The sequence below is a fragment of the Ursus maritimus genome, unplaced genomic scaffold (assembly GCF_017311325.1).
Source record: "Ursus maritimus isolate PB19 unplaced genomic scaffold, ASM1731132v1 scaffold_19, whole genome shotgun sequence".
Classification (NCBI taxonomy): domain Eukaryota; kingdom Metazoa; phylum Chordata; class Mammalia; order Carnivora; family Ursidae; genus Ursus; species Ursus maritimus.
Window position 1 is genome coordinate 365,792 of NW_024424341.1, and position 22,144 is coordinate 387,935.

The 22,144-nt window shown below is 58.4% G+C and overlaps 1 protein-coding gene and 1 long non-coding RNA gene across 2 annotated transcripts; one reads left to right on the plus strand and one right to left on the minus strand.

Moving 5' to 3' along the window:
* Nucleotides 1-640: 640 nt before the first annotated feature.
* Nucleotides 641-7,403, minus strand: DPEP1 (dipeptidase 1). The gene is made up of 10 exons (XM_040633143.1): nucleotides 7,277-7,403; nucleotides 3,227-3,359; nucleotides 2,850-2,982; nucleotides 2,571-2,721; nucleotides 2,333-2,402; nucleotides 1,824-2,000; nucleotides 1,634-1,718; nucleotides 1,479-1,554; nucleotides 1,088-1,223; nucleotides 641-1,010 (listed from the first exon to the last, which is right to left on the minus strand). Exons 1-10 carry the CDS (start codon nucleotides 7,378-7,380, stop codon nucleotides 843-845), a joined length of 1,233 nt encoding a protein of 410 aa, XP_040489077.1. The 5' UTR covers nucleotides 7,381-7,403; the 3' UTR covers nucleotides 641-842.
* Nucleotides 3,990-9,537, plus strand: LOC121103388. Its single transcript, XR_005835548.1, has 3 exons — nucleotides 3,990-4,458; nucleotides 7,314-7,519; nucleotides 9,246-9,537. It is a non-coding gene; the product is annotated as an uncharacterized LOC121103388 (long non-coding RNA).
* Nucleotides 9,538-22,144: the final 12,607 nt, after the last annotated feature.

A 22,144-nucleotide genomic window follows, 5' to 3' on the forward strand; every position in this document is an offset into this window, starting at 1 on the left:
AGAGAAACCCTTTAACATTAAATTGATCCTAAGTGGTCTGCAATTCCTCACCAGTGTCCCTCTTGGTCACGGCAGATCTGCCTGCGAATGGGAGGCAGGGACCCTCACAGGGGCAGGGGGAGCCAGGCAGGCACCTGTGGGCACTCCAGTTTCAGGGAGGGGCTGCACGGCGCTGTCCACTCATTTGCGGGCATCTTAGGGCCCAGGGCGCCTGGGCAGAGGGGCTCCTCACTCAGTATTCAAGCCTGTACCCGTCCAGATGGGTCATTCATAGAGGCTGTGGCCTAGAACGGGGGCAGCGGGGCCAAGGGGTAGGCTGTGGGCACACGTGTGTGCACAGGGATGGGGGTGCACACGTGTGAGGGGGGTGCACACGTACGAGTGCATCACATTTGGGGTGTGTAGGTGGGTGCGTGCGTGCAGGTGTGTGTGTACGTGGGGAGGGGGCAACTGGAGCCTTAAGCAGTGCCCGCGCAATGCCCTTTTTAAGACCCTGAGCCCTCTCTGGCCCTGCTCTCCCAGGACCCAGGTGCTGTGGTGTCTGGAGGTCCAGCCTGGGACCATTTTCACGGAATCTGCCCTCGGGTGCTCAGGAGCCCCCCTCCAGGGTTGCGGTGCTGATGACACGCCCTCATGACTCAGAAGGGTTGTTGCCTTTATTGACGGTCCCCTGTGTGTCTGTGTCTGGCACTGCCCACGGCTCACTGCCCTCAGGTGAGCCCAGCTACCTGCTCAGGAGAGGCCAGGCCTTGTGCGCGGGGAGCAGCGTCCTGGAATCTCCCTGCTCTGGTGGCCTGTCTCCCCAGAGCTGCAGGAGCCCAGGAAGTCCGGACCCCAGGGCATCACAGAAGACACAGGCCGAGGAGGATGGTGGTGAGGGAGGCCAGCAGGGCGCGCGGCTGGTGGTGGAAGCTGGGGGCCTCGGAGTAGCCATATGTGGTCCTGCAGGAGCCCTGCAGCTTGTCCAGGGGGATGGGCTGCTCCTCAGGACTTTGTGTGTGATCGCTCACCTGGGGACAGATACAGGTTGGGCTGCCTGCCGGCCGGCCTGCCAAGAAGCCTGGGTCAGGGCAACAGCCCTCCTCACCTGTTCCACCGCCTCGAAGACCCTGAGCAGGTTGTCGGCCAGGGCGCCCCTGACCTCCGCCTCTGTCCACTGCCTCCTGAGCAGCTCGGCCACCAGGTCAGGGTACTTGGACACATCCTCAAGCCCCAAGGGGAGCCTGAGGAGAGGGCAGAGAGAACCAGGCTATGCATTCCGGGGGTCAGGGCCTCAGGGGCCCGTCCACCTCCCCACAAATCACTGGGTTGCCCACACCCCATCCCAAGGCACTGGGGGTCCAGTGGAGTGGCCTTGAGAGTGTGACATGCTGGGCCTGTCCACAGTTACACACTTGCTAGCTTCAGGCTCTCCTGACATGTTTATGGGGAGTGTGACCCTCCCAGCTCATCCCCAGGACACTGGCCTTGCCCCTTACCTTGAAACACCGTCATAGTCCCCACCAAAGCCCACGGCTCCGGCTCCTGCCACCTTCTTGATGTGGTCCAGATGGTCTGCCAATGAAGGCAGCAGGCGTGGGTCCCCGAGCAGCCCTCCCCACCCCTGCTGCTGTGGCCGCTCATGTCCACCTACCTGCTACCTGGGACAGGGTGGCCTCCTTTTGGCAGGAAACATAGTCATTGTAGAAATTCACCATCACCAGGCTGCCTGTCTGGTTCTGCTCAGGAGAAGGATGGAGCTGTGAGCGCAGGAGGGAGCACCGCAGCCCAGGACCAGCCCAGGGGCGGGGCAGACCCCCACACCCTGGCCCGCAGCTCCTCACCACCAGCTGGAGCACATCGTCGGGCACGTTGCGTCGGTGGTTGCACAGGCTGTAGGCTGAGGAGTGGCTGAAGACGACGGGGGCCTTGGACAGGTGCAGGGCAGCCTTCATGGTGGCCACGGACACGTGGGCCAAGTCAATGATCACCCCCAGCCGGTTCATCTCCTTCACCACGCTCTGCACGGACACAGGGCTCAGGGGCCAGGAAGGCTGCACTGGGCACACTGGTGTTTGCACAGTTTTCTTGGGTTCACCACAGCCCCCTCCCCCTGACAAGGCCAGGCATGGGCAGGGGGCAGATTTGGGCAAGGGCCCCTTGCTGGACCAGGCGCTAATGAATTCTTCAATGGCTGGGGGATGACCTGTGGGTTCCAGGGAATGCCCACCCTCGGACAACCCCTGCTAGCTTCAGCTGATAGTAAACCGCAGGCCTGAGAGCTAAGACCCTGTGTCCTGGGTCACTTCTCCTCAGAGGGGGACTGTGATCCTTGCTGAATGCCCGCCCTCACCTGGCCAAACTCCGACAGGCCTTGGCTCTCGGCCTCGTCCTCTCCTGTGTCCACCAGCCAGTTGTCAGCCCTGGGAGAGCAGACAGCAGGTGTCCCAGGGCCAGAGTGGTCATCCCGGCCCACCCAGGTCCCGGACTCCCGGAAGCACAGGGAGGTGCTGGAGGAGGGCAGAGCTAGGGGCTGACCCCTGCCCTGGGACCCTCCCGCGTGGCCCGCGGGCCCTCCCGGGGTCACTTACCAGGGTGTGTTGCAGCTGTGGGTTAGGGTCAGGTACCGCATGCCCAGGTGGTAGAGTGTCCGCAGGACGCCCAGGCTGCTGTCTATGGAGTGGCCGCCCTCCACGCCCACGAGACTGGCTACCCTCCCCTCCCGGAAGGCCTGCCGGATGCCTGTGAGGAGAGCCAGCCGGGGCGCCTGGGTGTCTCGGGAGCTTCCGCAGAGGGCACACCTGAGCAGCACCAGCTGCCGCGTTCGGGGCTGGGGCGGGGGGCTGGGGGCGGGCTGGACCAGGACCCACCTGTGCTGTTGGTGACACACACGAAGGTCTCGGGGTACATCTGGCACATGCGGTGGACGACATCGATCTGCTCCAGTGTCCTCTTCACTGCGTCTTTGTTCTGGGTGTCGCAGGGGGTGTATGCAGACCAGAACTAGGGGGCACAGGGGTGAGGGGCTAGGAGCTGGGGCCCTGCCCCCCCCCCATGCATATGGCCGTCCGGCTTCCCTCCCGTCTCAGAAGCCCTCCCACGGCCTGTGTGGCTAGGAGTCCCCTGCGAAGACTCGTGGCCTCGAGGGGCTCAGGAGGCACTGGAGGGCCTGCCGCTCAGCCAGGACACGGAGGAGGAGACGAACGGACCCCAGCAGAGGCAACTGGAGGGCTGAGCTGAGCCATACCTGGCCCCCCACAAACCCAGCCTTCAGCTTGGGGATGTTGGTGTGTGTGTGGGCGAGGCTCGTCAGGTTGGCCTTCTCATCCCGGAGCTGGTTGTTGAACATGGTCAGCAGCTGCCAGGGAAGGTCGTTGTGCCTGGGGGAGGCGCGAAGGATCAGAGGCAAGGCAGGACGGCCACATGGACCTGGGGCCTTCCCTGTTGAGCACAGTTCGGAACTGAAGCCACAGGGGCGACACATCGCTCATCTAAACGCCCAGGGCAGAGGAGCTCTCCGCCGTGCTCCACACCCAGCCCAGGTGACCGGGAGCTCAGACAGCCTCTTCCCTCCAAGGACCTTTCCTGCGGAAGAGGGAAGAGCAGCCCTGGGCAGCAGGGGCAGGAGTGCAAACAAGCTCCGTGAACAGGGCTAGCTGACCCTGGGCAGCTGGGTGTGGGACCCTGACCCTGACCGTTTTCACAAGTTAAAGATGAAATCCTCCCATTGCAGGGAGGGGGCAGGGATGTGGGTGTGACCTGGCTTTGGGGGCCTGGCACTCCCACCCCACCCTCCTGGGGCAGCAGAGCAGGGCACAGGGGGCTCTGTGACAGCCCAGCCCTGTGTTTCCAAGCACATCCTAATATGCTTCCAAAGGACTGAGCCCCTCTGAGTTTTCCCAGGAGCCAGTAGGGGTGGGTGCTTCGGAGGGAGAGAGGGGAGGGAGGAGGAGGAGAGGGGTTGACTGTCAGCAGCTGATAACAGGCTGCAAAGGCAGAACCCACAGGGCTGGGCAGGCTCCTCCCTGGACCCAGGACCCAGCAGCGGCCCGGAGGGGGAGGGACCTCTGGGCGCCAGGTCCCCCTGAGTTCCACATGTGGAAGAGAGCGGGTCCGGGAAGCTGACTGGAAATGCAGAGTCTCAGGCCCGTCTCAGGCCCAGCTCAGACCAGCTGGATTCCGCGCTTTCGTCAGCCAAGCCTGCGGAGGCTCTCCTGATGGATGCCTAATGCAGTGCCAGGGGGCCTCGGTCCTGGCGCCTCGAGGGCCCGTCCCGCCCCATCCCAGGGTCACTGCTCTGTGTGGGTGGCTCCTCCTGCTTTCGGGACCCCCCTCCCCCCGGCCAGGACGAGCAGCCCCGGCCTGACCCCCCATCAGTTTCCATCTCCAATCCTGGCTCCCGCCTCTCAGCTCAGTTTCTCCTCCTGTAATGTGGGGACGCCTCGGGCAGTACCTTCCTCAGAGCCAGCCGTGAGGGTGGTGAGTAACCGCTAGGACCTGGGCCTCGCAGGACCCGCCCCTGCTCTCTTGGGGGGGCTCCTGCCACAGCTGTGCTTTGATGTGACAGGGTGTGGGCTGGTGGCCGGGATGCCTTTGCTGACCGAGAGGTGGACGGGCAGGTGAACGCCACAGTCCCAGTGCCTCTTGGTGCGATCCTGGGGCAGGGCTGGGCGGGGCCCCTGGACAGGACTTTACTCCTTGCCTGAGGGTGCCCCACCTTCTAGCCGCCAGCCAGGAACCCACAGGGGGGAGGGGCACTTTCACTGGAGCCCAGGGTGGGGAACAGAGGCCACCTTCGCCCCGCGGTCAGCACGGCCGCTCGGGAGCCTGCTGGACCCACCCTCCTTATCTGTGTGGCGGGGGCAGCCTCCTCCCGCCCCGACTCCACGGGGGGGAGGCGATAGTTCCAAGCACTTGAAGGACAGCTAGCTATTGTAGGAGACACTGCTGGTGGCTTCTTATCCATTCTCCACCTTTTTCTTGGTAAGAAAACCCCCTATTTTTTTTTTAAGATTTTATTTTTTATTTGTCAGAGAGAGAGCACAAGCGGGGGCAGAGGGAGAGGCAGAAGCAGCCTCCCCGTCCAGCAAGGAGCCCAATGTGGGGCTTGATCCCAGGACCCTGGGATCATGACATGAGCTGAAGGCAGACTCTTAACTGACTGACCCACCCAGGCGTCCCAAGAACCCCCTATTTTAGCAGGGAACATGGCCATGTGAAATAAAGGTACTTCCCTGCCTCTTTTTAGCCAGGTGGGGCCATGTGACTAAGTTGTGCCCTTTGACAGCTTCCAAAAGCTCTCATTTACAGACAGCTGTTGCTCAGTCTTTGCCCTTTCTGTGTCCCTTCCTCATTCCTGCTGGCNGGCATGCAGATGTAAAGGCTGGAGCTGGTGCAGCCACTTTAAACCATGATGTGACTATGGGAATGATGGCCACTATGTTCCATTATAGAACACCGTGCCAGGACTCCCTCTGGATTTCTCTTGTTGAAATCACTTCCTTGGGTCTCTTACCAGCAAGAGTAATGCAGGTAGCCAATACCCGTCAGCCTGGTCTTAACTTTCTAGCTCTTTAGACAATTCCAGATCCCTGGATTGCAGTTCCCTGAGTATTCCTGGCTGTCTGGGCTCTTTGATCCATCTTACCCCTCATAAAAGCCTCTAAACCCCAGCCCCTGAACCCGGAGCCCCTCTCTGTGCCCAGCTACCCCCCAGGCTCCTCAGAATGAAGGAGCAGAGCACCTTCCCAGGCTCATACTGTTGGCATCCGCCTGCCCTTGCTGGCCTCCTCCCAGACAGCAGGGTCTCCAGCCAGGACAGCAGCCTCTGAGCAGACTTCTCTGTGCCTCATCCCCCACGGAGCATGCATGAGCGGACCTTGGGGCCAGGAAGGAGGTACGGGGAGGAAGCAAGGGCAGAGGGGTGCACACGAGCCTCTGGTGTCCCCTCCCTTCTCTAGGGCTGCCACAGCTCTCTGGGGCTCCCATAGAAGGACGCATCCCATTTTCTCTGCTTTTCTTGCAGTTTTTTTGTCTAACAAAGCCCGGAGCATCTGACAAATAGTAATGATCGTAACATTAATTTGGCACTTACTGGGTGCCAGACAGAGACACACAGGTGCTGTCCTAACATTCCCCCCACCCAAGGGTCTGCTAGCACGTGCTGCCTGCTGCTCTTCAGACTGGGTGCACAGGGACCCGAGTCCCTGCTCTCTGCTGGTGTGCAGGGGAACTGCAGGAAGGGCGGCAGGAGCAGCCGGGCTGAAGTGTGTGCCCAGCTGGTATTTCACACGGGTCAGCAAAGCCCAGGAGGCAGTGAGGGTGGGAACATGGACGTGAGGACAAGCAGGGACAGTGGGAGCCTGCCTGGAGCACCTAGGGGTGTGGGGATGGCCAGGGGCAGCAGGGGGGTCTTGGGGGCCCATGGAGGATTTAGGCCTTCCTCTGAGCTCAGTGGGAGCCATGGCGGGTGGGGAACTTGAACCAGAAGGACAGGAGCTGGAACCTATGTCTCCCAGATGCCCTCTGGCTGCAGCACTGGGACCAGACCTCGGCTGATGGGGTCCAGCACAGTCTGTCTGAGGCTCACTGGTGACCCACTGAAGGTGGAGGTGGGGGCGGGGGGGAGGAGGGTGGATTCACGTGCACTGGGAACTGGAGGGGACAGACCCTGCCAGGCTGGCTGTGACGCCAGAGAAAGAACGAGGTGCCACCAGGGTCTTGGCTGGAAAGGGGTCTGCGGGAGGGGATGAGTCAGTGAGCACACAGATGAGGTCCAGTTGTGCACACAGCACAGAAGGAACCCGGGGACCTGGGGCCTGATGAGGCCTCCTGCAGGTGGATGCAGGAGAGGGAGGGGAATGAGAAAGGTCTCAGAAGAAGGACAAGAGGGCCAGGAAAGGCCTCCAGGGAGCCCGTGGTAGATGCCACCCTTACCTACTGGCTTCAGGTGAAGAAGCTAAGGCCTGAAAGAGAATATGGCTCCTTAGGCTATGTGGCTATTTCGAGGCATGCTCAGGGCCAGGCCCCAACATCCTAATCCCCGGCACCCGTTCCAAGCTGGGATCTGGCACCTAGGATGCAGGTGGGGGCCTGGGGGCCTTGCAACTGCTCCATTCCTGCTGACACTTTGGGGGCCCTAAGAGACCCCGTGAAGGAGCTGAGGCCAGCAAAGGCCATGTTGTGGGTGGAGCAATGAGTCCTGGTAGAGTTAGGTCTGTCCGCAAGTCAAGGGCACGGGAGCTCCTGGCCCCTCTGTCCCTGGATCCCCCGTCCTGTCCCATGAGTGGTGGCTTACCCATCGATGACAGGTGTTTCCTGCATGATTCTCTCAGCCTCATCCCGGAACTGGTCTCCAGCGCAGATGGCCACGAGAGCCCAGAGACACCAGCTGATCCACATGACACCGTCTCCACGGCGGCTTCCGGTGCTGCCGTGCCCCGTCTGTCCTGACCTGGCTGCCTCCTGCACCTCGGGGTCCAGCCGAGGCTGTAAAGAGCTGCTCTGTGTGCAGAAGAGAGAGCAGAGATCTTTGGTCCAGGTGATTATTGCCAGGAACCGTCCCATTCAAGGCTCCCAGCGTTCAATCAGTAACCAGTGCTTCCCCGGGAAGGGGGGGGCAGGTGGAAGGTCCTGGACCCTGTGGGCTGGGTGTAGCTGACCGGGCCCAGCACAGACATTGCCCGAGGCCGCTGACCCCAGGGGAGCATCCAGAGCCCTGGTGAAAGGGCAGACTTGGGAGGGTCAACATCTTAGTTGTGTCCTTACTCTCACCGCAGCCTGGTGCCTGAGATCTGCCAAGAACTACAACAATCATTCAGAGTTGCCCTCTTGTAATGTACCCCTTTGTTTGCCTGTAAAACTAGTTTCACGTGAGCATGGACGATGGAGCACGGCCCCCCGGGGGGCTCCCACTGCACCCCACCCAGCGCTGGGGGCCTGCACCCGGCTCCTGGCCTGCAGCTCACTGGCGTCCCGGCCACCCACATTCTGGCTGCAGGCTTCTGACTGAGCAGGCTGGACTTGGGGGTTTGGGTCAGAAATCTGGAGTGTCAGCATTTCACAGCCCTGCTGCCCACTCGGGGCCAGTCACTGCTGAGACCAGAGGATCCTGGTCCAGGGTTCTAGGGAGCAGCAGGGCTGGGAGGGAGCCAGGCTAGGGAGGCTGGTGAGAGGTGCTGGTGAGACAGGGAGACCCAGCCCACTCTGGGTCCTTAGGGCTCTGTTGGGCGGGGAGGGGGGGGGGTACGCAGACTCCATGCATTCACGAGGTTCCCTGACACCTCTGCCCCTGGATGGCGTTGGGCCCTCAAGCAGACCCCCCCTGCGTCCTCACCCCACCTCCAAGGACGGGCCCTGCCTCCCGCATGAGAATGAAGGTCATGTCCCAGCCCTGGCTCGGCCACCATGAGCGGAGGGTCCCGTGCCTGGAACTCTACCTGTTTCTCCCTGTGGAGGTGGTGGCAAGAAGGCCCACGTGGGGGCCATGCTGAGGGTAGCAGCCCTCCTCCGTCCTCCGTGCCACTGGCTCCAGTCCCCATCAAGGACTTTGTCTGCCAGGACCTGCACCCCAACGGGGTGTCCTCAGGACCACACCTGGGGGCTTTGACCCTCACCCAACACTGTGCAGAGAACACCTGCCTTGATGGGAGAGGAAGAGAGCCCAGGCTGTCACTCTGGGCCCTGGACTCTCGGCATACCACCAGGGACTGGGGCCGTGAGGAAGCCCGGGCCGGTCTCTGCGGAGCAGACGCACACAGCTGCTCGCGTTCTGCTGTGTCCTGTCGCAGACTCTGGTGTCCGCTCACCTCCAGCTTCCATGACCCGTCTCCTCCAGACCTGGACCCTACTTCTTGGGGGGGCTTGGTCTGCCGGTGCCGGCGGACCTGCCTTTTCCACTGAGAGCTCCCCTTCTCTGCGAACCACTCCTGGAAACTGTTCTCTGCTTGTATTAATGGTGCCTACCCCCTGTTTTTCTGTCTCTTTATTTCTAACTTTTTTCCTTATTTCAGAGTTGGACCCTAAGAGCACATAATTGTATTTTATTTCTTAGCCTCATCTGAGCGTATCTGTCTTTAAATACGATGACCACTCAAGCCGGTCCACTCTTTCTTGTCCTATCTCGAGTCTCCTCCCCTGTGTCTGGCTTTTGCCAAAATTTTCAGGGCATTCAATTCCCTAGCTCTCACACTCGCGAAGTTCCTTATTTTCTCATCTCTTGAAAGGTATTTATTTGCATTTATTTCTTACTTGTCTTACTTTCTCAGGCCATTCCCCAGGCCCTGTGGCACCCTCGTGAATTCACACAGGTCATGAGCCTGACTGGTTCGAGTCCCCCTCCAGCACCGCAGCCATGATTCGGCAGGTCTGCCTCCTTTTCTCCTACACGGTCTCGCTGGGTCCTCGAGTTCTCTACCCCTTCATCCGTCCCCACGTGGCCCCGGTGTTCATCCTTTGAAACCTGCCTGACCCTTGATTTTGACCTTCTCTGCATTTTCAAATTTAGAATTCACTGGCTTTAATTTTTTTTTTTAATTAAATTCTTGGGACGCCTGGGTGGCTCAGTCGGTGAAGCGTCTGCCTTGGGCTCAGATTGTGATCCCAGGGTCCTGGGATGGAGTCCCGAATCCGGCTCCCTGCTCAGCGGGGAGTCTGCTTCTCCCTCTGCCCCTCCCCCTGCATGCTCTGTCTCTCTCTCTCAGATAAATAAAATCTTTTTAAAAAATAATAAAATTAAAACAGTAATAATTTTTTAAAAGCCCAACAGAAACAGTCTCACCACACCCTCACCCAACTCCGCTGAATGGTGGGCTACGTGGCTCTAACTTTATTTCCAGCTTTGCATATTGTGCCTCGACTGCCTCTTTCCACTCCAGGCTTTGGTTCTCTCAAGTTGACTCCCCGGTTCTCCCAGGTACTTGGTTAGCACAGGGCTGGTGAAGTGTGAGGAGAGGAAGGCACTGGCTTCAGGTGCAAATTTCAAAGTGGACGGGGCCACCAAAACTTCAGTCCTCAAAGTAAATAGCATTTTAGTGCAATATTTCTAAAAATCAAAAATTTGTGCAAAAAAATATACATGGATGAAATATAAACTTTTAAGTGAAGACAGGGCCAGTATTCTGACTTTCCCTTTTGCACCCAGCTGCAACACAGTTCCCCCCGCACTAGCCTCAGGGATGTTCACATTCTGTTTCCTAACATTGGCGGCTCAGGACAGAGGACAGCATTTCTAGGAGTTGAGCTGTGAGTGTGACCACACTTCCTTGGGTGCTACTCAGAGGAGAGGACTCAAGGCCACTGGGATCCGCAACACATGGGAGGCCCTGTGTGCCCTCGTTCAAATGTCATAAGGGTTCAGAGCATTACACCGGAGTGAGCTGGCTCTGAGCCTGAGTGCATGCCCTCTGGGCAGAGGCTCAGGTCTACACTGGGGAATCCATTTTACATCATTCCTTTGTCTGGCTCATAACTTGTAGGGGACAAGGCAGCAAGGCTGAGTGAGCTTGGGGTCAGACTGCTTGTATGAGCTCGTCAGATTTCTGAACCTCAGTTTTTCTGCAAAATAGAAGTCATTGTGGTCCTGTTGGAAACACTAACATGTAAACCTCCCAGAACCATACGCCGTGGATCAAGGCACTCTCAACTCACACTTAAACCTGTTTGCTCTATATGGTTTTATTGTTCACCTGGAGTTTCTGATTGCTTTTTTTTTCTTCCACTGGGTGCTGTTATCATATTCTCAATCTTCCAAGCTCTGTGCTTCATACCTCATGGCCCCTAGCTGTGGATCTGTGGTTTCTAAGTAATGTCTCCACTACGAACCTACCTCTTTTTTTTGGTTTATGTTCTTATTTTGTTAGAGTTGGTCCTTTAATCATTCCTCACCAGTGGGTATGTGGGAAGTAAATGTCTGAGTCCTTCAGTATTTGCACATGTCTTTATGTTGTCCTCATAACTGGTCAATAGTGGGCGCCTGGGTGGCTCAGTCGGTGAAGTGTCTGCCTTCGGCTCACATCATGGTCCTGGGGTCCTGGGATCGAGCCCTGCGTCGCTCCCTGGTCAGCAGGGACTTTGCCTCTCTCCCCCTGCCCCTCCGCTCGAGCACTCTCTCTCCCTCTCTCTCCCTGATGCTGCGAGTTCTTTGGGTTCTCCTCTTCCTACCTGAATGCGCCAAGAACAGGGCATGCTTGTCTTCTCTTCCTTTACCACCTGAGGACGCAGGTGTGGTGGTCGTGAAGACTTCTCGTAGTGTTTGCTTTCTGTTCCAATTTCCTCCACTTGCTGCGGTTGCTCTGCACGGTGCCCTTCCCCCACATCCTTCAGGGACAGCCAGGGGCTGGCCGGGCCCAGGGCATTCACTATGAAGGACTCACCACGAGGAGAGAGGTAAGGAGGTGAGCACCGCTGCGTGAAGAGCACGTCCTTCAGAATCAGACGGTCCCGGCTTCGAACCCCTGGCTGTGGCAGACTGCATTTCCCAGAGATGGCTGCATCAAAGCCTCGCAGCCCACGGGCTGGCCGTACAGAGCGACGCTGACCCCTCCGTGGAGAGGTGACTGCCTTGAGCTCCCGGCTGATGGAAGGCGGCAGGCGTGACTCCTGTGCTCCTCCCTGGCTCCGACTCCTGGAGCACTCCTCTGGAAACCTGGCCTAGCTGCCCTTGCCAACAGCCCCAGCGCAGTCCCAGCTGACAGACCGATACAAGCCTTTGGGTGCTCCTCCAGCTGAGGCCCAGACCCCGGGGCCAGAGACCAGCTGGCCCCCCGGCCCCTGATGGAGCCCCAGCCCACAGGAAAGAGGGGCACAAACATGATGACGTGCACCAGCTGCTAAGTTGTGGGACCATTTGTTACGCGGCAGTAGAGAACTGACACACTGGCCATTTTACTGTGACGAGTGACTTTGGTTTTCTTGTCTGTGAAATGGGGGTGAATAATCCTAACCTCACGGGCAGCTGCTCTGCCTTCTGTTCACAACTGCCACCCTGTCTGTGCCCCACGGTTGCTTCCTTTTAGTCAAGAGTAGCCTCTTGTGCCCACCCCGCATCTGGGTCTCACCTGGGGCCGGGTGGTCCTCAACCAGGGGGCTGGAAGCCAGGGACAATGCTCTTCCCAGCTCGTCCCTGGGAGAAATCGTGAGGCCACCCTGACGAAGTCCCTCTCAGATGCTCCTCTCCTCCTGGCCCCATGGCCACTTCCCATAGAAGCTGCCTCCACCAGATCCTTGCCTCGAGCCCTGCTTTCCAGGGAGACACACAGCACTTTGCTTTAAATTGTACCATTTTATTTAAATAAAGGGACAAGTGTTATTAGTTGAGGAGTCAGCATCACTGGCCATAAGCAGAAGCAACACAGTGAAAATAAACACACAGAAACGGACCAGTGCTCCTGAGTCTCAGCCAGAGCCACAGGGACACAGCCCACGAAGTTACAGCTTTCCTGTCCCGGGAGGTGTCGCGGCCCAGCGACAGGCAGAGCCTCCGGACAGACCCGCTGCACAGGCAGCCAGGGGGCCACCAGAGGGCCTCGAGTCATCGGCCCCCTCCCAGAAGCACCAGGGCACGAATTACCAACTGCAGCTCACCAAGGATGATTCCACCAAAACTGCACCCTGACGTGGGACCCAAGAAAGCCCCTCCCACCAAAGTTTCTCCTGCACTCATGCCTCCAACCAGCCAAGGGCAATAGCTCACAGCAGCACGGACGCCCCAAGATCTGTGACCCACTCTCCTCCATGGACACATGTGCTCTGGAGCGTGAACAATCACAGAGATACATGCACACAGAAACATGTGAACAGCCTACCACACACCTACATTCACACCCCACGCATGCACAAAACACAGAGACACACACACACACTTCACACGTGTGCCAACGCGCCCACGCCCCCAAACACCACCCATAGCAGACATGTGCAGACCCCATCCACGTCCACATCTAGACATCCCTGCATCTGCACAAGTGGACACGTGCAGACACACCTGCCCGTGACCCACACTCGTGCAATGGACATCACAGACAAGAACGCTCGGACACGTCCCAAACCCATGCATGCAGACACATCTACACACTGGTGGACACACACATGATACTTTTCCGCATGTGATAAGCAAACATACACTCAGCTATCTAGATGTGTGCACACAGAGACACACATTCCTAAGCACACACACACTCAGACATAGGCACACGCACGTGACGACACACCGTGTCACACCCACGTGACCACACGTGTCACACCCACGTGACCACGCACCGTGTCACACCCACGTGACCACACGTGTCACACCCACGTGACCACGCACCCTGTCACACCCACGTGACCACACGTGTCACACCCACGTGACCACGCACCGTGTCACACCCACGTGACCACGCACCGTGTCACACCCACGTGACCACACGTGCCACACCCACGTGACCACGCATCCTGTCACACCCACGTGACCACACACCCTGTCACACCCATGTGACCACACACCATATGTCACACCCGCATGACCACACGTGTCACATGCACATGACCACACACCGTGTCACATGCGTGCCTGGCACATGGTGGTCTTGGTGTCATTGTGCCCACCTGGCCCCTACTCCCACCTCAGTGCCTGCAGCACAGCCCTCAGCCCCTGTGACCACTGATGGAGCGTGGCCTCCAGTGGGCTTGGAGAAACGATGGAGCAGGGGCACAGTGATGTGTCCCTGGGAGGACTCAGGGTGCAGGGGCAGCTCCAGCCTTTCTCCCAGGCTGCCTTGGCACTGGAGTGTCCTCCAGCCCCTCAACCTTCCAGGCCCAGCCAGGAGGCCACCACACTGACCTCTACCCCCCAAAAGCCCTGCTCCCCAGTATCCACAAAGATGACACCTTTGTCCACCCAACCCTTGGGAGTCGTCTTCAGACTGGTGGCTTCTCTGCAGCCCTCCTGGTCCTGCCTTGTCCCCTAGTCCCCCGGGGAGACCACAGGACCCCGCTGGCTCCCTCCACTGCTACTATCCACACAGCAGTGGGTCCCCTCCCCCACAGACTTCCCCAAGAGGCTTCTGTGAGGTCCTGGGCCCTTAGCCTCAGCTGGGAAGGGAGCGATGCAGCCTTGTCTCCTTGTCTCACCACCTCCCCAACCCCAGAAGTGAATTTTGTGTGTGTGTGAGAGAGTGAGAGCGGGGAGAGGGCCAGAGGGAGAGGGAAGAGAATCCTCAAGCCGACTCTCTGCTGAGAATGGAACCCAATGTGGGGCTCGATCCCAGGACCCTGAGATCACGACCTGGCCGAAATCAAGAGTCTGAAGCTTAACCGACTGCACCACCCAGCCGCCCCGAGAAGTGACCTTCTTACCCCTCTGTCTGATATCCATCTATTACCCAAGAACCCCAGAACCCAGCCTGCTGGGCCCTTCCTTTCCCCCCACTCACAGCACACTCATCTGTTAGATATGACTGAACTTGTCTGCCTCTCCCCAGGTCAAGCTCGGAGGCTCCCTGGGCATACAGCAGGTACCCACTAATGAATGCAGGCTCCTCAGGCGGCTCTCCAGGGGTGGGAGGAGACAGGTCTCCTAGGGTCTGAGAGCCCTGGCCCCGGGCCCAGTTCCCAGGCTCCCCACACTCACCATAGACAGGATGGGGTGCGCTGTCTCTGCCTCTTGGCTGCTGCTCCCAGCTCGTGAGGGCTGGGGGGTGTTTCTGTTTTTCTCAAGTTCGTCCCTCCCCTGAATTCTCCAGTCAGCTTCCCACTCACATAAAAAGCCACCTCTTTAAAAATAAGTTCCCCCAGGGGCCTCTGCAATGCACCACAGCCACGGAGAGCAGGACCCAGGGGCTTAATATCTTACACATGTCAGCTGGTTGCAGTGTCTACAGACACGAGTGAGGACTGTCAGGCCTGCGCACTTGGCCGTCCCCTGGGGCCAGGGATTCCCCTGTCCCACAGGCTGGGCCTCAGGAAGCCACAAGGAAGTGGGTCCCCGGACAGTAATGTGGGGGTGCTCTCAGGTAGGCTACCGACATCAGGTGGGAGGGCGGAATCGAGAGCCAGGGAGGAGGGGCCTAGGGGCTGGGGGCTCATAGAGGGCTCACCGGCCCCTGGCAGCATGTCACCCAAGGACCAGGGATGCCCACCCAGAGATTTTCTCCCAGGCCCCTAGTTTCTGCCCACTGCCCTCATTCCCTGGGGTCAGGAAGGACCTTCTGTGCCCAGGCTTGGGACACGCCCTGTCTCGGATATAGGAACAGGGTTGGGGCTTGCCTGGCCCAGAGGCTGGGGGCCCTGGTTTCCATGTATGTCATGGGGGGGTGGGTGATTTCCCCCACATTCCAGCTATAAGAGGATTGAAAGCAATCACGGATCGGAATGTCCTCTGGCAGAGCCATGGGGACTTTTGAAATCAGGAAGGTCTGTGTGGGGACCAGGCTAGCTGGAGGATGGCTTCACCAAAGGGGTTCAGAATTCGGAGTCTGGGCTGGGGGCACATACCTGGGGGGCTCCCTCTGACCAGCAGCAAGCTGTCCCGACCCCACAGGGCAAGGGACACACAATGGGCCAGCAGCCTGGAGTGGGGACACAATGGGGGGCAGAGCCCCCTCCCCGACTCTAGCCCACTGTCCGCCTTGGCTGTGAGACCCTCCTTTGCCTCAGTCACCCGTCTCTGAGTAGGAGCAGCCCCTGGTCAGGTGCTGCCGTGAAGGGTTCACACCAGACCCGGAGGAACATGCCTCTGTGATACGGCCTGGGGGCTGAGCAGGGTGGCTCTCTCCATCTCAGAGCTCAAGGGGGATCAGAGTGAGGAGGGGGCTCTGACAGAGATAGGGATCCAGGCTGAGGGTAGGGCTGCCCAGTAACAGTGACAGAGGCAGAGGGTGGGGGCCCAGGAGAAGGGCTGCATCAGGGCCCGGCTCCAGGGAAGGTGGGGACGACCAGGGCCTCAGGAAGGCAGCCAGACGGAGATGCTAGCCTGGAGGACCATCCCCCAGTCCCACATTCAGGGTGGCACTGCTCTGGGGGCACAAAGGCGACCAAGAAGAACTTCCCCTCTGCACCTGCCCTAGGGTGCTGACCTCGCCCAGGAGGCCCCTCCTGCAAGACCCTCATTAGGGACAGGGCAGGAGGCCTGGATCAGGTGTCATCTCTGAGCTTCAGGAGAAGGACCAGGTATCGGGGAGGGAGAGAAATGTCTACTTTTAGTGTTACTGCTTTTTGTACTGTTTGAAATTTTTAGCATGTGCATTAAAATGGAAAAACTGAATTAATTAAAACAGAAAAAAGCCACTGAGGGGTCAAGCAGGCCTCCTACTCTCTGCGGAGTGACCTAGGGGTCCCGGGGTCCGCACTCAGTCAGCCCCAACCTAGCCCTAAGACTTCCATTCATGGGGTGAGGGTGAGACACCCCCACACCCTGTTGGCTTCAGATGCCCACCTACCCCCCACCTTTGGGTCGGACTCCCAGCAGGGCCAGGAGTCCATGGAAGAAGGGAGAGAGGACAAGTTTAAGGGGGCAGGAAGGTTGCCTGCTTCATCTGGGGGTCACTGAGCTAGACGGGGGCTGGCCTTGCCCCCCGGACGTAGAATGGGGCTCAGTGCCATCCTGGCAACACTGTAGACTGGAGAAGAGAGGACTCCTGGGCACTGTCCATGGGGACCTCTGTTTGTGAAAGGGACCAAAAGCCCTATGCTTGACCTGAGGCTGGTGGACACCCAGGGTCCAGGCCAGGGGTTCAGGGTCGGTCCCTCCCAGGGTGAGCCCCAGGTGGCCCGACAGCAGGTGGCCCCGCTGTCCCTCCTGGCCACCGCCCTGCCCCCTTCCACTGCTGCTCTCTGCTGGCCAGCTGGGCTCCTGCGGGTGTGGCTCAGGAGGTGACTTCCCGTGGGGGCAGCGCCCTGCAGACACTGGGGGCCCAGGAGGGCTGCTCAGATACTGCTACCCTCTTTCCCAGCTCTGGAAACCGAGGCACAGACTGCACAGACCGCAGGGTTACAGAGCTGCGTGTTACCCACTACCACTTTCATGTTTTTGACACCACTCAGGACAGCATGAGGGAAGAAGGGTATCTGGACCTCCCCTGCTTGACCTGTCCCCTGGGGTCCTGTCTGAGGCCACCCTCTGCGGCTTCTGGGAACCACCGTGCAGCTCCTGTTTCCCGGTGGGCACCACGGTTCAATGAGCCACTCTGATCCATCAGCACTCATCAGTGAGTCGGCCCTTCTCTAGACAGGAGACTGAGGCCCTGTCCCAGAGAGGGGCAGGCCTGGGAGACATATGAATGTCCAGGGGCACCAGATGTCCCCTCCTGCCCATGACATCAAGCCATGGGGCTGGACGCAGGTCAGGGACCATTCTGAGTCTCAGGGGAGACACCATGCGCTACGTTTACCTCTCCCTGCCAAGAACAGCTCTCCTGACTATAAATGAGGCCACTTCCAAGCTCCCCAGGCACGAGGCAGGTCCCCCCACCCCAGCCGGTCCTGGACTGTCCCAGCTCATACCCACCTGTCCCCTCACGTCCCCCGAGCTCCAGACCCTAGCTCCTACTGTGCACGCACAGGGAATGAAAGTTTGTCCCCTCCCAGCGTCTGTGACAGTGGCGGCCGAATGAGAAAAGGAAAAGCCATACAGGCTCCTGGTAAAATAAGTAATCTTTAAAACGCGATTTCGCCAGATGTAAAATTAACTCTGAGACGCTTGCTGCCAAGCAGAACACGAAGGGAAGCCGAAAGCACACAGTTCTTCAGGGTCATTGCTGACTGCGCTCAGACTTTAGGAGGAAGGCTGCACTTGGCCGCAGTAGGAGGAGGGGGCCCCAGGGGCCAGCCAGTCGGGGCGCCGGGCGGGGGGCTCAGACCCTGGGGGGAGTTTGTGGCAGCTGCAGAGCTGCCCCATCCTGAGTCCTCAGCTTCAAGACGGGCCCCATGGGCTTCACGCTCCGGAATATCTCCTTACTTCCAAAGGCAAAATAAAGCTGAGGAAACGTCTGGGCATTGGATACGAAGAATAGGCCCTGAGTATATTTTGACTCTATTTCCTGAGTTGTGGTTACAAGATGTGGTTTTGCCCCATGAGGGCAGAACATTCTGAGCTTCCGGAGAGAATCAAACCACCCTTGTCAATCTGCCAGAAACAGGCCCTTCCATGTGATGTTCATTCCCTCAACAAACTCATTCATCCATTCAACAAACCCTTTCCACCTGGTGGAGTGACAGCAGTGAGCAGGGCGCAGACCCTGCTCTCTGGCAGGTGGAATTCCAGGACAGGAAGGCTTCCTGGAGGAAGGAGCCAGTGAGCTGAATCCTGAAGAGCAGGTAGCAAGGTAGGGCCAGGTGAGGCAAGAGGAGATGTGGGAAAGCACAGGATGGAGAGGCCAGCAGGGGCCTTGCCAGCCTCGGCAGGACCAGACCTCGTCCTAAGAACAACACGAAGGGGCGTCTCACTCAAAGATGGGGTATAGGGACGAACACTACCTCAAGCAAGCCTGTGTCCAGATGATGGAGCTGACCACAGCTCTCCCACCTTCTAGACTCCCTTCTGTTTCCAAGGCTCCCCGTCTCCCAGCTGTGCCCTGCTGAACCCGGGGTCCAGGGGCAGCAGAGCTGTCTAGCCACCTCCCCTCTGGACAGCACCTCCTTGGGCAGCAGTGCCCCACTGACCCCCAGCCTACTCACCAAGGCCTAGGCAACAGCAGACGTGTCCCAGCCAGGCGCTCTCCTGGCCTGGGCCAGCCCCTCCCCGGGACCTCACAGCTGCACAGGCCCCACCCCTAGCCACCTGCCCGCCCTCCCAGGCCTCTCCCCAGGAAGGGGAAAATGCCCCTTTCCAGCCTTGCCTCTCTGAATGTGGGGAAGGAGGAGTGGGGGTGGGCAGAAGGAAAGAAGGGTCTCACACCGGCCATTAACTGTTCTCCCCGGGAGGAACCCATCCATGTCCGTGGTCAGAACCGTCACCGTGTTGTGGCAAGGAGACACCTGGGCAGATCTGGGGACTACCCCACCCTCCTCCAGTCAAAGACAAGTGTGCAGGCTCCCAGGAACAGAGGCCAGGATGCAGGATGCATGGGGGGGGAGGCGGGAATAAGCAGTCTGCCAGGCGGGAGGAGGGGACGAAGTTGTCCCTGCCGGGCTGCCCAGCTCAAGGTCTGTCCATGTTGCTCCGTGGCCTCAGCTGTGAAAAGTCCCAGGACACGTGAGGCCTGCATGAGTGTGTCTGCCTCACCGGGCCCCAGCGTCACACCCCCCGTGTGGTGGCAGTGACCCACTATCTGCGGGGGAATGGAGAGGGGTTGGCTGGCCTGGGGGGCTCTGAGTCACTCCCACACCTGCCCAGCGTCAGATCACCCACCTCCAGGAACTCGCGCTCGGCGGGGACACAGCGTCCGGGGCGCTGGAATGCCAGGGCTTTGAGGGGCCCTGAGGGCAAGCACCCACTCTGGAGGAGGTGTGAGCTGGTGGAAGACCCAGACGCTCTGAGTGGGCTCTCAAGGCTCAGGCTGCCGCCAGAAGAGGGGTGAACAGCCTGGGCCCAGGAGGTCATGAGGGGGATGCAGGGTGACGATGAGGGGCTCTCTCTCCGAGAGCAAAGAGCATGGCTGTCCAGACAGACCTCCCAGGAGAGAACCTTTGCCTCCCCTCTCTGCTTGCTCTGCGGAACATTTTGTTTGTTTCTTTTCATTTTGTTCCCAGGACGTTGGGGCCAAATTTGACCCTTTGTCCCCAATAATTCTCCCTGAGCATATCTGTTTCTCCAGAATACCCCAGACTGAGCTGATGGACACACTTGCTGGCCTCCCTATTCCTTTTTAAGTGAGGGGGAGGTGGGCAGCTTCCTAACTGCCCAGCATGAGGGCTGGGCTTTTCCTTGCTTTGTTACTGAAGGAGGGGCAGTTCCAGAAACATGAGAATGTATGTCGGCTGCATTTCCTGCCTCCAGTCCCACTTAAAGTGAAAACAGCTGGATTAAATCCCGAGTAAACAGAGGCAGATGGCAGAGACTGCCATCCAAGCACATCTCCATGATAAACACAGACGGACACCAGTGAGAGAGCGCACGGTGGGTTTGCATCAGCTGCGACTACTGACCAGGGAAAAGAACAGGGCGGGGGCGGGCGTGCCGACCTCCGTGGGCTTGTGCAGAGTGACGACGACGGCATTGAACAGGGAGAATGAGAGGCAGGGAGGGGTGAGCGGGGCTCAGCAGTCAGGGAAGTAGAAATTCACAAAAAGTAGGAAAGGCCCCCAAAACGCATTTGCCATAGTAGTTGGCAAAAAGCAGGGCACATGAGGGTGAGAAAAGTCTGAGCTGCGGCTCAAGGTCCCCACGCCTGATAAAAGTGCCCCCACGTCCACTCTCTCACCCACTGCCAGTGTTAGGGAACCTTGTGTGCTTCTCAAGACTGTGACACGGAGAAGTTGGTGACCAGGAGCCGTGAATCATTTATAATGTAGCTCTAATTTCTCAAAAGGCCCAGAGGAGAGGAAGATGACATTTCTTCTGGTTTGAGTGTTCTCTGATCTAAGAGCTCCAACTGGTATCTGCTTTGGTAAAGAAACAAGCTGTTCTAACAGTTTCACTCCTTAGGGCAGTGCTGGAAACCAGAGAACACGGAAACTGAAACACTGCGATTCAGACGCACTCCCCCTACTTGTTGGCCTAAAGCTGTTAGATGCTCCATGTTTTATGTTAAGTGTGTGACTGAAATATGTTATTAAAAATTACCACATTTAAAAACAGGGGCAGGGGCACCCAGGCGGCTCAGTCAGTGAAGCGACTGCCTTCAGCTCAGGTCATGATCCCAGGGTCCTGGGATCGAGTCCTGCATCGGGCTCCTTGCTCTACCCCTCCCCCGGCTTGGTCCCTGTGAGACCACCTGGGTTTGCTCACAGGCACTTACCACCCCCACGGGGGCTGGGACACAGATGTTCCCAGAAATGAGCAGTCTTGAGTTTTCTCAGGCAGGCAGCATAAGAGGGTCTAGGGCCGTCCTGGGGATGTGGCCGGAGCTGTTAGAAGGGGTGTCAGTGTTCGTTCAAGTCTTTACAGGCCAAAGTTGAGGCCTATGGTGAGGAGGGGCTTGGAGGAGCCTGGGTGGGGACTGCTCAGGGGGAGAGGCTTTGGCAGCGTGGGCAGGCGTGGGGACAGGCGCCCCCATGCGTCCTCCTGGTCATTCTCACAGAGCCCAAGAGCACCAGGGTCAGACTCCAGACTGGAGAGGGACGCCTGGGGCTGGGTGGGCGAGGGGGAGATGGGGCTCTTTGCTGTGGGGTAGCGAGCTGGCAGCTGGGCTGGCCGGTCAGTCTTATGCAGGGCAAGCTAATGACAGCACTTCCAACTCAGCTGCAGCCCCCAGGAAGGCACGCCTCGGGGATGACCAGATTTCGTGCCACCTTGGGCACTGGGGCCAGAGAGTGAACCCACCTTCTGAGTGTAAGAGGCCAATTTCCGGCTCTTCCCCGTCAGGCACCCCTCAATACAGCCAGAGTGGAGCCCGCCAGGTCCCCAGGACTCTCTCCCCACCTCCTGGCTTGGTTAACTCCAACTTAACCTCATCTGCCCAGCCTCAGTTAGATGCCCCCACCTCCAGGCAGTCTTCCTTGCTTTACCATATGTTCCCTCAAACTCCTGTTACTGTGACCTCACCCCCACTCTCTAACAACACTCCTAAAGGCAGGAGCAGTATTTTTCTCAACGTAATTGCATATCTAGGCCAGGCACAAAGTATATGTCCCAGAAATATTGGTAGACGGATTGCTAGCAGCTTTGGCCACCTACATTATCACGTGCAGCATATCAGTGAGAAAATCGGGGCTGCTTTTTACCCATCAAATGTCCAAAAGTGAGGGAAGAGAACAGGAAACGGACCCCACACTTCATAATGAAGCCCATCATACCAGTGGACTTCTAATAAGTTGTATTAAGACAACAATGTAGCCATCTGAGAAAAGATCAGGTTGGAATTTCTACCCCATATTCTACAAACACTGAGTAGATCAATGACTCGTATAATGGAAATGAAATCAGAAAGTACTAAACACACAGATTAACTGTCTAGGAACCATTAGAGAAAAACATCGATAGATTTTCCTACATTGAACAAAATATTACATGGCCAAACACCATTCAGGAATATAAAAGACCAGTGACAACCTAGGAAAATAAATTAATATAATATAATATAAATAAAAT

Excerpts from the sequence above, each read along its gene's own strand:
- DPEP1 (XM_040633143.1), bottom strand. The coding sequence starts at position 7,380 with ATGTGGATCAGCTGGTGTCTCTGGGCTCTCGTGGCCATCTGCGCTGGA. Across the intron at positions 2,983-3,226 it reads CTGGGTTTGTGGGGGGCCAG|TTCTGGTCTGCATACACCCC; the intron begins GTATGGCTCAGC and ends TGTGCCCCCTAG. Across the intron at positions 1,719-1,823 it reads ACGATGTGCTCCAGCTGGTG|AACCAGACAGGCAGCCTGGT; the intron begins GTGAGGAGCTGC and ends TCTCCTGAGCAG.